General features: G+C 38.3%; 1 protein-coding gene across 2 annotated transcripts in view; it reads right to left on the minus strand.

Annotated features, from left to right (window-relative positions):
* IARS1 (isoleucyl-tRNA synthetase 1) overlaps positions 1-17,503 on the minus strand; it is a 113,750-nt gene that overhangs the window by 70,356 nt on the left and 25,891 nt on the right. For both annotated transcript variants that reach the window (XM_049826141.1, XM_049826139.1), the window contains exons 10-14: positions 15,440-15,500; positions 13,792-13,887; positions 7,667-7,789; positions 6,124-6,215; positions 1,114-1,212 (exon numbers count right to left, since the gene is read on the minus strand). In XM_049826141.1, coding sequence (XP_049682098.1) covers positions 1,114-1,212; positions 6,124-6,215; positions 7,667-7,789; positions 13,792-13,887; positions 15,440-15,500 — 471 coding nt within the window. The remainder of the gene's footprint in view (positions 1-1,113; positions 1,213-6,123; positions 6,216-7,666; positions 7,790-13,791; positions 13,888-15,439; positions 15,501-17,503) is intronic.

The raw sequence follows: 17,503 nt of genomic DNA on the forward strand, positions 1-17,503 counted from the left end.
AGTCACAAGTTTTTTTATGGGAGGAAAGGAAACAAAAATAAAGGTTATGGAGGTGGAGAAGATAGGGTCCTTTCGTTACTAACACACCATAAACACACAATTGACTCTCAAAATGGCTACTGTCACCAACAGTTCCCTCTTTCTGCTAATTTAATAGTGCTTTTAAATTATCTAAAACTTATCTGTTCTTTTCTACATAAATTTCACACAAATATTTTTCACATTCCCTATACACATTTAAAGATTTAATTTTTGCCATTTGTAGAGAATTTTTATTTCAACCTCTGAAACTGAGTTACTTACAAGTATTACACAAGCTAGGGCAGCTGGGTTGGGGGTTTTGGTGGGGGGTTTGGGGGGAAGGTGGGTCAGGGTGGGGGTGTTGGGTTTTTTCTTCAGATAAACCTATGATAAAGTAATCAACCTTATCTGCAGTAACTAGATGAAAAGGAAAAAAAACCCAACTTATCATCATCTAAAAATTAGTTTAATTTAGAACAATATATACCCAGAATTTAGCTGCCTAGATTCTTCTCTCTAGTGGACCCTTTTGGGAGGCTTAACTGTGCACTTCCATGCTTCTGCAGATTGACTTTCCTTTGCAGTTTCTCCCATGCTGAATTGCTTAAGATTGTATAACATGATTTCAGAATACTTTTAATGATCCAGTAATGTTTTTCACTATAGATTATTAGTACATATTCAATCTTACTTACACCCCCTAAAATGTATTTCTGGGATTTTACACAAGCAAAGAATGCCTTCTCAACACAAGAAAGGAATAGTACACAACGATGTTCAAGCACTAGGCTGATATGCAATTAAGCAGGTTTTATCTGTTTATGCCAGGAAGACTATCCCATTACTCTACCAGTTTGAGGCACATTTGTGAAACCTGAGATAAAACACTACTTAAAACTGGTTACTAGCCCCATTCCAGTAACGTTGGTTCAGAAAGACAGAATGGCAACATGAAGTTAAGTGAGCACACCAACAGTGAAACAGAGCTTTGTGGAGTTCCAGCATACACACACACACGCTCCCACACGCATGCACCCCCAATCCTGGGCAAAGAAAAAAAAAAACAAAACACAAAAATGCAGGAGACATTACCAGTAGCATTGTGCATTATTCTCTAGTAGCTTCTCCACCATGTGCTCCACTCTTACAAACCAGCTTGGCACAGCTTTGTAGATCAACGGAGTGTCTGACCTGTAGAGGGAAGGTGATGGGAAGGGAGCAAAACAAACAAAAACATTTTCAGTGCTACATTATTTATAAAGTACTCTTTAAAAATGTATTTTTGCACACGACAGTCCCCTTTCCACAAATTGAATTCATTGTTCCTGAAATATTATCACAGTTACAAAGGTTGGGTTTTGTTTTGTTTTTTATATTACACAAACTGTTACACTTACGTGATCTACTATTTTAAAGTCAAATCCTAAAAAAATTTTTTTGGAAAGCCTTCAAACCCATCAATTTAAGGAGTTTGTATAGCAAGAGGAATCATGAGAACATATAAACGATACTTCAATTTGGAATTTATGTTCCTACATAGTATAATATGAACTTCAGTAACTATTAAAATGAGTCGTATTCAAGTCTACCATGTGAGCTCATTCTGTATCTTTTTTTATGTGTATATCAACCTGAAAAACTAGAAAAAATTACGCTATGTTTTTATTATTTGCATTTAACCCAGGGTTAACTATAAGAATGTCCCATTCCAGAAGGAAAGAGATCCAGGTAAGTATATAAAAGTAAGAAGTTATAAAGACATCTTAATATATTCCTTACTTCAACATTCAATGAAACAAAAGCCATATGGTGTGGGAGCAGTTTCAGAACTTGGGATTGCTTAGAAATGGTAGCACTATAGGGCAGAGCGTACAGACTGAAAAACTCCCTAAATTACCTAGTAATATTAGTACCTCCAAGCATCTGACTGCATTGTGACTCAACCTGACCTCTTATTTGTCAGTTCCATAATACGACTCCTTAAGGTCTTGATAGATTGTTCATGTAGCATACATCCTTCTAAAGGATCCAGTGATGAAATAGTGTGTAAAAGTCATTATAAGAGAGTTCAGACATTTCTAATCCTTCACATCCATCCCATTATTCCAACTTTAAAAGGGAGACTGTGCCCTCAGGGATGGAATCTGTCTAGGGGTACAGAGCAGCTTCAACAACACTGGGACAAGAAGCTCATTCTCCCTTAGTATCAATCCACCCCGCAAAATGTTTCTTAAAATATTCCTTTTGTTTAAGTTGCTTTGCCTCAGAACTTGGAAATACGCTTGCTCAACAATAATTTGCAAGCAAAGACCCTGAGAAACTACTGTTACCTCCTACATGCAGTTGTTACTATAAACAACCCATCTTAAAAGTTTAGTTCATTTTATTTATATCCATAGCAAGGACTCATTTGAAGTGCACAAACTATTGGAGATTATGAAGTAAATTAAAATTGCTACTGTGGAAGCACTTCCTAAAGGTACACCTGCCTAACCAACAGAATTAAAAAAAAAACCAAACAAACAACACAGCAAAGGTTGCTCAAACCTTAAAAAACTGCACTCACATTGCATAAAGCCCAATAATAAAAAACACATTGCTTCTCTTAATACTGTATTTCAAAAGATTTTTCCTTTTAACTATAAGCTATACATTTCAATCTGTATCTTTTAAGAGTTGAAGTATCTATAACCTTACAGGAAATGGTAAGACCTCAAAGTAGTAATAATAACATAGTAGATTTCTATCTATTAAACGCAAACATACTAAGCTAGGATGTTCTGCTTCTGAAATTTAAGTCCTAACACCTAAACAAAGGGAACAGTTAACTCCTCACACAGCAGCAAGATCACATAAAAAAAGTTTCACTGAGCATCTTGCTTCCCATGTGCTGAAGAATGATGAATTGCCATCGCATACAAGATACTGAGTTACTGGAAACAAGAAGAATAAAACCCAGTAATAACAGTTTCTCACATGGTCTTAAAATATTGCAGAGAGAATGCTGGGACAATAAACTGGTACCCAGCCTCCATCAGGAGAAAGCAGCTGAGAGGTGGGGCTGACTGAAGACAAGCTTTAGTGCAAAAGTAGCTTCAGACAGAAGGTATCTATGAAAGAGAAACAAGCAGATGAAGCTCTAATCATTTCCCAGGCTTTCAACCCAACACTGTAGGTTTATAACACTTGGTAACTATTCCAAAGCACCCACAGAGCACTGATTCCACCTACACTAAGGTAGTAAGTAAGGGGAGATGGCACAGTTTCCCTGAACATTTTCTTTCTTCTAGCTGTAGTGCCAAGCAGTGCCTCCACAGGAGGCAAAAAGAACAATATACTGAAAATCTGCCCAGCCAGTGACATCTTACACATTTCTGCCCCTCGTGAGTGGTGAGAAGGTTGAGGAAATCAGATTCAATTCTTTGCTGTAGAATCAAATGAGAAATACCCATTACTGGGTTGTTTCCAACAATAGAAGACAAGGGAAAAACCACCCAGGCAGACCTTAAATCAGAGATTGAAGCTTACAAAATTCCTGCCTAAACATTTATCTCTGTCTGAACTGAACGATGTTTTGTTCCCCTTATAAATACATCCTTTAGAATCGTATCAGAGGAATCAAAGCACCTGAGCAAATTGCCTGTTCCCTAGCAGTGCCACAATTATTAGAATTCTCTGAAACACAATCTTTATACTTGAAAAGAGCAAGATCATTCTCTGTGGACACTACACACTCCCAATAGTTTTCTCATATCTGTTTTGGACTGCACAGCTGTTTAGAGTAAGTTATTGTGATCTTATTCCCATCCCATTTTCTCTTAATTTAGAAAACAAATGATAGATAACTGACAATGTGCTAAGATGCTTCTTGGCTTTGCTTGAAAAAGACAAAGATCTGTATCTGTCAATAATAGAGCTTCCCAACATTGCTTCCTAATAGAATGGCACACAGTAGCTGCTGTGGACACTTCAGCTGTCATGTTAGTTACCTCTGCTATTTCAGCTGTTAAACTGCTACCTAGACCATATAGACTCTCAAGATCTCACATGTACATAAAGCAGTTTAGACCAATGATCTCCATCTTCAGCAATTCCAATGAAGGGGAATTCGAACTGAAAACTATCTGCTGTGTACTTACCAAGTTGTTACTGTTCCTCTCTCAGATTTTAAAGTTTAGTTGACAGAAAATTACTACATATCACAATAACAAGAAAATGTAGAGAAGGACCCTAATTTGATGATAGGTAAAAAGAGGGAAAACATCTCAAAATACTGAGGATTCAACAACTGCCTAGTTTCAGGAAAAAGCATGAACAACAGTACATTAAGTAGAAGAGACTGATTTCAAAGTTTTTGTCCATTAATCAAAATAACTTACAACTATGTTTGAAGTTAAGAACTACTCTTCTACTTTTAGCATATTCTAATTATGGTTTGATTTGTGATGGCAGTGAAATGAGCTTTTCAAGTAGGATCCATTATTCTGTTCTTCCCACCAGATAATTTGCTGCTAGGTACTGCCTGCAACTTATCATCAATCAACAAAAATGTCAACAGAGTGGCAGGATTAAGTATGTTCTACAGAATCAGCATTTTTGCATTACTAGCTCGTCTCAGAAGGCCATGACTGTACATTTGAATTGCTACGTAAGAAAAACACCAGTATTGCTTGGTTTTGGGCTGCCATTTTTCCAAAACTGTCCCAAATCATCAAGGACGTTAACACTTGCAGAGTAATTCCCCGTCTTCCTCTAGGTAGCTGTTAGAAACAAACCAATCACTTTATTCAAGAGCAAGTAAAGGTTATTCTTGCTATAGATCAAAGATAAATGCACACTTCATCTACTAGCATTAAAGCTAGACAGACAGAAAAGCTTTTATCATAGTTATTTCAGTACAGGTGCTGTATGCATCAGATGTGACTTAAAATGTTCAAGTCATTTCAGATATGAAATTAGGTATTTTTTGAAGTGTGTTTTTACTTGCAATAAAACAATTTAATACAATATTCCTACTAAAAGTTTACTGAAGTTTCTCTTTTTAAATTTGACATTGTTCAGTGTTTTCTCAATTTTGCAATAATAATCGTATATGTTTAAAACCAAACAGGACACAAATAAAAACATGCTTCATTTCTAGATTAAATTTGTCTAGCCTGTATTTCTCATAACCAAAACTGCTTATGTTAGCTTACTATACTGAAGGCCCATGGAGACTTGCACATGGAGTCTTCCTTCAAACTCTGCAGAATCCCTAGTCTAACAAGGAAGATTCGTGACAGGCCACTGTGCTGAACCACCTCTTTGACATTCCAGAGCTAATCTTGAATTTCTAGTTGACAAAAACAAACATTTCTAAGAAGTCCCCAAAGACATTATATAAACATGTCAACTGCTATTTCTGATCAGAGACATAACCGTTGTTTGTGAACTCCATTGAGGAATGACTGAGCAGAAAAAACATATTTCTGTATTACACTTACTACCCACTGCAGTGGATAAATCCTAACTTTGATTTTAATCAACAATACAGACATTTCCACATTATAAGCAACTGGGCTCTACCAGACTCCAAAGAAGTAATTTTACAAGGTTAAAAAGAAGTTAACTATGTTTACAGCTATAATATAGCCATTTTATCTGAAATATGGAAAGTTTGAACACAAACATTTGAAGACATTCTGCGATCTACTTATTTGGATACAATTCAAAGGGCACAAAAGTGTCCTCTTCCACCATTCAGTACTTAGCTGCTTAGAAAATAAGCTTTTTAGACTTATTATAGCCACCTTCAAAGGGTAGTTAGCAGTACTACGTGCAACACTGAAGAATGAGAAATTCAAACTACAAAAACACACCTGTAAAATCATAATAGAAAAAAAGTCAGCACTACACTTAAATTCATTAGATTTATGGCAAAAAAAAAATTAATTTACTAAACCAAAATTGGAGCTCTCCTAATTCAATATTCTTGATTCCTGTTACTTTTAGTCTTGTTTAAAAAAAATTAAGTAGGTCAAGGGAGGGGAAAAATGAGACAAACCTGAAGAACTATTCAGTTAGAACCCTCAGTCTTAAAGCCATATGCACTTCTCTCCTTACCTCCAGCAGAAAGGATAGCTGTGCTTAAAACTACTGCTGTGAACCAGTCTGCCTTTCTCTTTCAGTACTTTAATGATGTTCTTATCTGCATCCTAAAAAGACAGAACAAAAAATTGTCCTTGGAATACAAATTTCACTACTTCAATAAACTACTACAGGATTTGTCTCCAATACCCAGATTAAGAAAAGCCCTACAAATAATCCAGCATTTACACACACAAAAATTCCAAAAAGTTTCTATACAATTTATGCATTTACTGCAGAGGCACTGTAAATCACTACATTTGGAAAGTTACTTGCTCTACAAATCCTGGTATACAGCATCTGTCCTTTTTTTGCTCTTAACTCTGTTTCTACGTAAACACAACTCTGTACAAAATTCAGATTTTCTGCAGCCCTAATACAAGCCAGAACTCATATTATTTAATATCTTAAATCTTTCATTGAGTCTCCTGATTTTGTGTCAGGAAGTCACATAGTGCTTCTTACCTAATACTTAGACTTCACGACAACACATTCCTCTAATGTGACTATAGTTACAGAAGTTGAAGCATCTTTTGTAATACCTTACTAACTTAAACAGGATTCATATTCTAAACTGGAAGTGAAAGTTGTATATTGATAAACAAAGAAAATCTACTGAACAAACAGGTATCAACATGACATTAAGAAAGGAATAAAAATACAAAGATTTATGATACAGCAATATTCATAAGCATAATAATTTAGCATCATAAGAGTATTTTCCAAGAGCTTCAAGTTAAGATTCCTGCCAGCAAGAAGCTAAACGTGTAGCCTCCAGTGTTCTCTTATTTGACTTAATATATAGCAGGAAGCAACGACAGCTGTTTGAGTTCAAATGCAATATAAGTTTTTTAAGTCTTTTTCAAGTAAATGGCACTTACAGGAACATGCTTTGCTACCAAACTGTAGCAGCAGGAAACCGACTAAAACCAATTTGTTTTCTTAGCACATAGAATTAAAGAGGGACTGCTTTCTATGGATTTGCGTCTGTAGCAATCTGGAGTTCCTGTGGGTTCCTTTTACATGGATTCTCTTGCATCTATTGGCAAGTAAATTCACATTGCAACACGTCCCACAAGTGGGGAAAATGACTGGATTTCTCTCCTCTAACATGTCATGTTACACTAACTGGCTGGTATAAACTTGATGATATCTGTGAATTCAGAAGTCGTCCGGAGGCAAGGGAGGCCTCTGCACACTTGCCTAGAGACTGCATGTGTAACATTTCCAAAAGAAACAAGGGAAAAGTGAGACTCTTTCTGCAGTAGAGGCAAACAGCGGATACTCTTCTTCCCTTTTGGTACTAGGTACACAGTATTACATTTCAAAATTCTTTATTCTTCAGATATTGTAATAAACAACTGCAACATTGTTGCAAATGTTAAAATACATTTTGATTTATCCAGATACCAAAGACACACTGAAGAAAAAGCCACTTAGGGAAAGAAAAGAACACTTCTACCATATATAAAATTTATCTTGAATAAAGTAGTAATTTACTTTCTCCAAGACCACTAACCTTCACATACTGTCCAGCAAAGTCAGTCACTTCTGCTGTGAAGCAGCCTGATGCATCAACGGGACAAACGGGCACAGAATCTTTCTGAATGATATTAAAATCCATGCAGACTCTGTAATCATCCTACAAAGAGAGACAAGTACCAAGTTATAGAAAAACAAAATACTGGTTAAAATATCCATCCCTGGAAAAAGAAATTAAATATTAAATAGAAAATGTGATGACTAGACAAAAATAGCAAAATCTCAGCCTTCACTAATACCAAATATGTATAGGAAAATATGCATTTTACAGCATTGTAGTTTTATTCATCAGAGAAATGACGACTTCTTCAGAATATATGTGTTTTCTCTCAGCTAGTAGAGAGGATACGTGCATGTGCATCTGTGCATATAGATATACGTTCATATATATACACACATACTTTATATGTGTGTGCACACACATACATACATGTAGTCAACACCTGCAGGCTACTACTGCATGGCAAAGGAACCGACAACCACTGTGCCATGTTCCTAGACACAAGTCTCTGGTGGGTACGTTTAGCACACAGGCCTGCATGGCATTTTTCAGAAGGCAGGTTGTTTTAATCAATCAAATTCTGGAACTCCACATAAGAAATCCCATTTTCTGAATGTCTTAATGATCCAAAGCCTTTAAATCTGTATTTCTCAATCTTTGTTGGCCTGTAGGCAAATCTAACTGACCAAGAACCACACATGGACAACATCACCGTTTATTTTCCTGGCCAGCCTCCATTTAAATTTTTAATTTCCTGTAGTAGTAAGAAAAAAAAAAAATAATTAAGAGGGTCACTTCAGGCTTTCCTGAACATAACTGAACAACAATGGTATCTTAGAAAAGATTTAAACAAAATTATTAGGGGAATAAATCCATACCTTAACCAATTATCACTCCAGATTACCCACTTTCTTGCCCAAAGGCTACTGGGGGTGGGAAGGGGAAGGAGAAGGGGACAGCTGCAGATCAGTCACTCTCAGCACATTCACAGAATTGCTTCCTTTTCCTCAAAGAAAAAGGCGCTGTCTAAGCCTGCATCAAGTCAGGCTGCTTTTTTAAGTCTTAGAGGTTTCTGTATTGCTGCTCTGACAAAATGGGGGAAACCACAGGCTTCAGGGACAAAAAACTGAAGTTTTATGTAGCGTAAAACAGAACCTGCAGTGACCCTGCCTGCCAAAGCTGGCAGCGTTGAACTGTCGCCCTCCACAATGCTTAGAGCTCATTTACCTTTCGTAAAATGCAGCAACTATTTCATAGGCATTGCACTCTAAAGCAATTTGTCCACCTTGATCAAGGAGACCACACCAGAAGCAAGCGTATAAACAAACGTTAAATAAGCAAGTGCTCCATAGCTAGCTGAATTCTCCTTTCCTAGATAAAACCAACACAGGTGAGCCAACTTGTAGAGCAACAGGGCAGGGTTTCCAGATCCTTTGTGGTCCTCATCCTGTACCTCCAGGCCTACCCCCTAGTCCCTGTAGTTACCAGCTCCCTCAAGCCAGATCTGGCAGATATTGCCTTTTGATCCACAGTATATTTTACAATGATGAAAATAATCCACAGCAATAATGAAGTTGGCTACTTCATGTACCAAGGCATTACACGTAGAAATGAAAAACCACTTCAGCTACAGCACTCATTTACTCCAGACCACAGTCTCTTTCCACTCTCCAGCAGCTGCAGACAGCCATCACAATTATTCAACCTCCACCTGGTCAACCAGCTTCTTCAGTCAATAGATTAATTGAGATAAGCCCATTCTCAGTTGACCTTTCATCAGCTATTATTACTAAGATATAGCAAGCAGACTGCGGTGTTTAAAATGTAGGCCAGATGACATAACTAACGTCAACCCTGATTTGGCAGTGAATTGTAAAAGGCTTTGAAGAAGCAGCCAGCAAAGACTACAAAGCTTGGCACGCTCACAACCTAGCTAAAACATAATAACAAGCCTTCCACTTCGCAGGACCTAGGTCAAGAGGTGGTTCAGTTCGATTTGCATCGCTGATGCAGCCAATGATATATAAAGGGCTTTGCTATTTCGGTTTTCTACAGTTAGTTCCTTTCTTTTGAAGAACTCAAACTTGAATGTAAAAGCTTTCCTGACTGACCTGCCATTTGATTTAATGAAGATTTGCTTCAGTAACCACAATCCAAGAATATATTCAGCCACATACAGAAATCCACAAATGCTAAGCTCCACTGGAAAGCTAAGGCAAATTTCAATTCTTTCCAGGACAGAAGTCATAGTGTTCACTTTTGTACCCCTGCCACAATTAAATCTCTCAAAAGATTACAAATGAAAGTTGTAATAAACAAAATGAATGAAGCAGAAGCTATTAAACAGCTCATTGATCAGAACTCAAAGCTTTTCTATATGAAATTAAAAAAAACCCCAAACAAATGAAAGCAACAAAAAGATGAAGTCAAAAGGTTCACCTTCGGCACCTCTTAACAAAAATCAAGTATACTTTTGCAATCTACTGAAAAGAAAGTGTAACAGTAATATATCTGTGAAACTTCTGTGACTCAGTCTGAGCAGGCACTAGAAGTACAGGGCTTGTATGCAAATTGAAATGTTACTAAAGCTTTTTAAGTTGACTGTAGATGCATCTACATATGATGAGATGCCTGAGCAGGTGAATTTTAGTGTCATGTTAATCTGGAAGTACAATGAGTTTACAGAGTTTTTAATACAGGTTCGTCTTGTTCTGCGAGCTTTAATTTTGATGTCTTTTGAACTGAAATAGAGTGCTCTGATATCGTGTGGCAGATTGTATTTGGCAAAAGCATCACACAAGACAATGAAACTACATATCCTAGAACTAAATGAAGGTGAAATTTTACTTCAAATTTTGTTGGAGAAGGAGACATTTCTAAGCTATCAGCAATACAGAATATGTATCAGTAAGTAGGATTAAAAAACCCCTTACTCTCTAACCCTATTTATCAAAGGGACTTACTTATATTGAGGGGAAGAGTTAGAGACAAGATATGACACCTCCTGTGACTGTGCTCTATTTCTTCTCCTCTGACCCTTGCCCTCCTGCTCCACTTACGCCTTTCCTATTCACTTTCAACACAACAGTATAGGAAGTTGCAGAGGAGGCAATTAATTAGGAAGACAGTCGTGCCTACAATCATGAGTTATCTCCCTTCTTTCACCTAAGCTTGTCTAAAGGCAAACATTTAATGCCAACTGTACTGGCTTTGTGTGGCAAGGTTTTGGTAGCAGGGGGGTGGTTACAGGGGTGGCTTCTGTGAGAAGCTGCTGGAAGCTTCCCCTGTGTCCGACAGAACCAACACCAGCCGGCTCTGAGATGGACCCACCGCTGGCCAAGGCCGAGCCCATCAGTGACAGTGATAGCGCCGCTGTTATAACATATTTAAGATGGAAAAAAAGTTGCTGGGACACACAGAAACTGCAGCCAGAGAGAGGAGCGAGAACATGCGAGAGAAACAGCCCTGCAGACACCAAGGTCAGTGTAGAAGGAGGGGGAGGAGATGCTCCAGGTGCTGGAGCAGAGATTCCCCTGCAGCCCGTGGTGATGAAGACCCTGGTGAGGCAGGCTGTCCCCCTGCAGCCCAGGGAGGTCCACGGAGGAGCAGATCTCCACCTGCAGCCCGGGGAGGACCCCACGCTGGAGCAGATGGGTGCCCGAAGGAGGCTGTGACCCCGTGGGAAGCCCACACTGGAGCAGGCTCCTGGCAGGACCTGCGGATCTGTGGAGAGAGGAGCCCACGGAGCAGGTTTTCTGGCAGGACTTGTGACCCCATGGGGGACCCACACTGGAGCAGTGTGCTCCTGAAGGACTGCACGCGGTGGAAGGGACCCACGCTGGAGCAGCCCGTGGGAAGAACCCACATTGGAGAAGTTTGTGGAGGACTGTCTCCCATGGGAGGGACCCCACGCTGGAGCAGGGGAAGAGTGTGATGAGTCCTCCCCCTGAGGAGGATGAAGCGGCAGAAAATAACATGATGAACTGACCATAACCCCCATTCCCCGTCCCCCTGCACCGCTGGGGGGGTGGGGGAGACTAGGTAGAGAATCCGGGAGTGAAGTTGTGCCCAGGAAGAAGAGAGGGGTGGAGGGAAGGTGTTCTGAGATTTGGGTTTATTTCTCATTACCCTGCTCTGGTTGATTTGTAATAAATTGAGTTAATTTTCCCCAAGCTGAGTCTGTTTTGCCTGTGACGGTTAACTGGTGAGTGATCTCTCCTGTCCTTATCTTGAACCATGAGCCCCTTGTTATATTTTTCTCTGCCCTGTGCAGTGATAGAACGTCTTTGGGGGGCACCTGGCATTCAGCCAGGGTCAACCCACCACACCAACACATGTAACACTCAGTATTCTATACAGAGTCTACCGTACAATGATAAGTTCCTGAACTTAAACCAGAACACTTTGTGAGCCTTTCTGAACAAAAATAATCAGTGGGCTATCAAAACTGAACAACATGCATCCCAAAAGAAAAAGGTAGCAGCACTAAGTGCAACATAGCGTGCTATGCAGTTTCCTTCTGAAGGTAGCACAGCCAGTTGACTCGGGTCTATGCATCACGCATTATAAAGTCAAGCTGCTCCTTAGCTACCAAGTGCAAAGTTTTGTTTGTGATGTTTGTGTGAGGAAGAAGTGCACTAACATTTTATGCATTCTTTGCTTTGCAATGCATTTAACTGATACTCTCATGTTTTTAAAAAGAATGGTTTTAAAGATAATTGCTGACTTCCCAGGAGAGAGAGACAAGATTTTTTTTTTCCTCTGTTTTTATACAAATCTCTGTGGGCTTACAACAAAATCAAATAAAAGAAGGCAGATAATCCTTGCTCTAACTGGCCAGTCAGGCTTTCCAACAAGCTGTTTCCAGCAACTAAACTGTATTGTGCAAATACACAACAAAACAATACAGCAGCCAAAGGAAAGTTTCTTCCAGAGCTCCTTCTCCATTAGCTGCCTATTGCCTTCCTTTACTCCATCTCCTACAGAAAGAGCTCCTCAATCAAAATCAAGTCTGCTCCCTCACCCCTCAGTCATATCCTTGCAAGATTTAGCTATAGGGGAATATCTGAGGTGCAAGTACTGTGACAGGCTTCAGACTCCTTAAGACGCCTTTACCAGTCACCATTAATTTCTTTATTAACTGATAACATACAGCCCAGTCTCATTTTCTTTATTCACAGCTGCATTAAACTAGGACAACTTTTCATGTCAATGTTCATCTTGACAAGGGAAACACCACCACAATGGATGCACCCTTCAGAAAAACACAGAAAAAAAATACAGAAAAGGATGGGACACATGAATACAAAGAGGCCTATTACTAATGCCAACAGTTTCTGAAAATGATGATAGAGCTCATGGTCCAGGGATTGCTAATTGCTAGGCATTGGCAGCTCTATAGCAAGTTTTTTGAGGGCATCTTTGGATAATGGCTGAAGACAGGACACTATACAAAAAGGACAATGAATCTAAACTAGTGCATTTAATTAATGCGTCTAAAAACTGAAATGATTAAATCCATGAAAAATTATCCCTCTTAACCTTCAGAAGAATAGACTGAGGGAAAGGACAATAAAGACAGAAAAAAGAATGGAGTGCAACAAAATCCTTTCACACCAAGGGATAAAGTCTCAGACAAAAGCAGTCAAAGCATTTTTCTCATTCTCTAAAAGCCCAATGAGTAATGAAATTGAAACGCTGAAGAGGGGCACTGTGCTGAGCAGAACTGCTGTTACCATCCAAAATTACCGCTTAGCAAAGCCAGTTTTGACTATCAGTGCAACAGATCATTTCTTCTCAAAGCTGTAAATTTAGACTTTGAGAAAAGCTAAGATCAATGACACTCAGAAGATACAGTGGTGAGTTCACTTCACATACCACAACAATAACCAAATCAAGGGACACCTAAAATCTCCAGTCTAGCACACAAAGGGCACTAGTGAGTGCACGAACTCATTAGAATACAATGTAGCATTGCATTCATACATTTTTAAGTAGCAAATGGGAGCACTGTTTTAATATCATAGTCACCCAGTAGCTGGAAAGCCAAGCAATGTGTGTTGGAACAAAATTAGCATTACAGATACATGGTTCATACTCACAGCACCAAAATAGGGGGCCTGATGTACAACACCTGTGCCTTCCTCCTCCTTCACGTAACTGTCTACTACCACAGCAAAGGCACCTTTATCTTTGCACTGTAACACAAAATACATATGTATACATATATATAGCAATGCAGAATTCTTAAGAACATGGAAGAGCCACTAGCCACCTGCAAGAGTAAAGAACTGCATCAAAAATAAGTGACACAGTGAAATGTGACATTCCTAACATTATCTAATCATTTCTCATAGCTAAGACACCCAGGCTGTATACTCCATTAAACAGTGTCAAATGTGATTAAATCTAAGACCTCTCCAGAAGGCCTCATAGTCAATTACTCTTCAAGCCACAGATCTTCACAAAGTCGTGTGCTTAACAGATTACAAACCAATACACTTCTCTAAGTGAGGATACAAACAAGAAAGCTACAGGGATTCTATATACAGAAGTCTCCTTGCATTTTTATGTGTCCAGTGTACCTTCTAATTTTAAAGAAGTTTGCTTGTACAGTATATTTTATTTCTGCCAGAGAATGAGAAAGTGGTAAGTTAAAAAAAAAAAAAAGAAAAAATTGCCAAGAAAAGATCTGACAATTTTCAGTGTGTTCAGTATGTAGATAATGAAAAATAAAGAGCTATTTTCTGTTCCTTAATACAAAAGCATTAAAAAAAAAATCACTGCAGTCACAGCTGAACCAAATATGTTACAAAGTATTAGGTTTGGCTTGTTCTGAAGAGGGATATTTTGAGATAAGACATACATTCAAAAAAAAAAAAAAAGCAGATCCCATCTGCTCCTTAAAGTACAGCGGGACTCAAAAAATTTATCCATTCCAAACCTTTACACCTGCAGTCCCATTTTTCAGATTCAGCTTGGTGTTTGACCTTTCTCTAGAAATAACAGGTCCTGCTCCCTACAGAGGTTTTCTCACCTTTGCTGACTTCAGCACATGCTTCAGAACAGATGGTAGTCACAAATGGCCAAATCCCTTATATGAGTTAACAGCTGCTTGTCCAGCAGTACTGTAACCCACTTAAACTGTTTGAAAAATTTAATCCTTTTTTTAATCAGAATTTTTTTAAAATATATAACCCCCTCTCTTATTGCTACGTATTCTATTATCATCTGTGATGCTATTAACTACACTAGACTTAAGCAGTGCTTAAATGCTGCACAGAAGGACATCCATAAAAACGAGATGTATCAGTAGTTATTTTATCAAAGGCTTTTAACTCTTCAGTGAAAAACACTACTTGTCTGCAACTGTTACCCACAAAATCATTCTCTTGTGAATACAAAATTTGTGGACTTAATAGGCAGGCAACAGAAGGTCACCAGATGAAAAGTTGAGAGAATACTGCCTATTTATTAATGTTTATTGGAAGTTTCTCCACAATCTGAAATCAAACTACTATTTATCACTGAATTCTTACTCTGGGTATATTTAAAAACTAAGGGGAAAAAATACAGAAAAAAGCAAACTTTCTGTTTTTCAACCTTTCACTAGGATTTTGAACTACTTTAATACAACCTGGGGTTTGTTACTAGAACACAAGATTTTTATAATATAAACAAGGAATACTAAGAATGGTTTTTATTTTTGTCTTTGTATCCTGTATCAAACACCAAACTTGTTCATCTTACCTGAATAAAATATTCAAAGAGTGGTTTATATTTCTTGCCTTTAAGAGCAATGCCAGGAAACCTGAGGAGAAGGATTTACAGGAACACAAATTAACAACTTGAAAATTGCTTAGTCAGCTGGTAGGAATGCTATTTTTTCCAATTTCCTTATTCCCCATCTCTAACAGAATTTAACTTCATAAGGTGAAGAAAAAATTACTTCCTCAATAGCTTGCTTCTCATTTTTACAACTCTTTGGCAATTTGGACTTGGACAAAAACCGTAACATGTCTTAATGCATCTCTGCTACAGTCAACAGGTACACTTGTACCTGATGGTCTTTCAATCAAGCGATCATTGTAAATTAATGTAGGAATTAAACATTAATAACAATCACTGTCTGGTAAAGCTGGGCAAGGAGCTTCTGGATAAAATGCAATTTCAATTTAATATTCATAACAACATAGCCCTGTAGCTCAGCATGTTCAACAGAACTAAATAAGCACTGATCCAAAACACCTAAAAGTTACATGCACAGAAGACTGTGATGCAGGGTAGTGGAGCATTTAAAGCCTGGACGGCTCATTCCTTATGCTAAAACTAGGCATTCAAACTCTCCACGGGTATCTCAGGGAAAGATCCAACAGACAGGACTGACTGAGGAACCAGCTAAGCCAGACAAGAAATGCAAGACAGACAGAGCCTGCAGATCTCGCTCTCTTCAGACTTCCGACAACAGTTGACAAAAGACAGTGATTGGGTTGGGATTCACTGCTCAGAACTCTCCTGAAAGTGCTTAAATCATCCATTTCAGGAAAAAGTCTAGTTAAAACACAACTTCATCGAATAGATGGGATAGCTCTCTGAATGTGTCACAGCTGTGGTCTTTGCTTATACTATCCTTGATCCACATCTTCCAAAACAATGGTCAAACCATAAAACACTTGACTACTTCAAAGTGAGGAACTCTTCAAAGCTGTTTCATTTCACAGAAAGGAACTCAAGCAGTTTTTAATGCTAAGTTAAAGGGCATGAGTCCTCAGCTCAGCATACATAATATCCACTAGGAAAAGGGGAGATTTCTATTTTAAGCCACAGCTTCATGGACAGTTTATATATTTTACATTACATACAGCCTTAGGAATGTTTGAGGTGCTTAATCAGGATCAGATGAGAGAAAAGCATCCCAGTGCTCAGCCACACAGATGTGGGAATGCTCAGACACAGAATGTGAAGCACTAGAACTGGCCTTAAAAAAAAAAAAAGTTAAATTCTTATTTAATGCAAGTCAGTGAAAGGCAAGGGTTATGGATCACATTCCTGATTTTCTCTGTTGAGATCTGAAATACTTTGTTTATCACGTCCTGAACTTCAAGCTGAAAATTTATACAGTGCTGCCTTCTTGTGACCTAAGTTATAGTAATAACAGACTCACTTAAAATCACTACAGTAAACCTTCACTCTCAAGAGACCAGAAATCCTTTTTTGGATTCTCTAGAATCTAGAGACAACAGTGGAAAAGAGTTTAAAGAAATTAAGTGTTTAATATGCAAATAGACTGAAATGTAACACAAAGGAAGGAAAATGCTCATCAATCATTTCATATCTACCACTGCTGAATAAAACAACAAGCCACTCAATGGCCAAAAGTGGGGTAATATACCAAGACCAATCCACGTGTGCAAAGCAGCCGAAAGTATTCTGATAAAGATGGTAGCCATCTCATCAGTGAAACAAGTAAGTATTCCCATTTGCTCCCACACAAAAACCTACCATCTGCATCTGGGAAGAAAAGGGAGAGAAAAGTCAGTTTTGAGGGAGAGTGGGAAGGCTGAGAGTACTCAGGAAGTTCAGATGATTTCAGATACAGAAAATTTTCTATAAGATCATTCCTTGACCTCAGCCTGCCACATGGTATGGAGCAAGCATCATGAATTTCTCCCTCAAGGGCCTAACTGCCTGAGAATTTAGAAGTGAGCTGAAGGAAGAAAAAAGTTAAGAGCAGAAATGGGAAAGTTAATTTCCATAAACTTATACACTCATAGATCTAAATCTTTAAAAGATCCGTTCAACTACCAGCTACCT

The sequence above is a fragment of the Accipiter gentilis genome, chromosome 23, assembly GCF_929443795.1.
Source record: "Accipiter gentilis chromosome 23, bAccGen1.1, whole genome shotgun sequence".
Classification (NCBI taxonomy): domain Eukaryota; kingdom Metazoa; phylum Chordata; class Aves; order Accipitriformes; family Accipitridae; genus Astur; species Astur gentilis.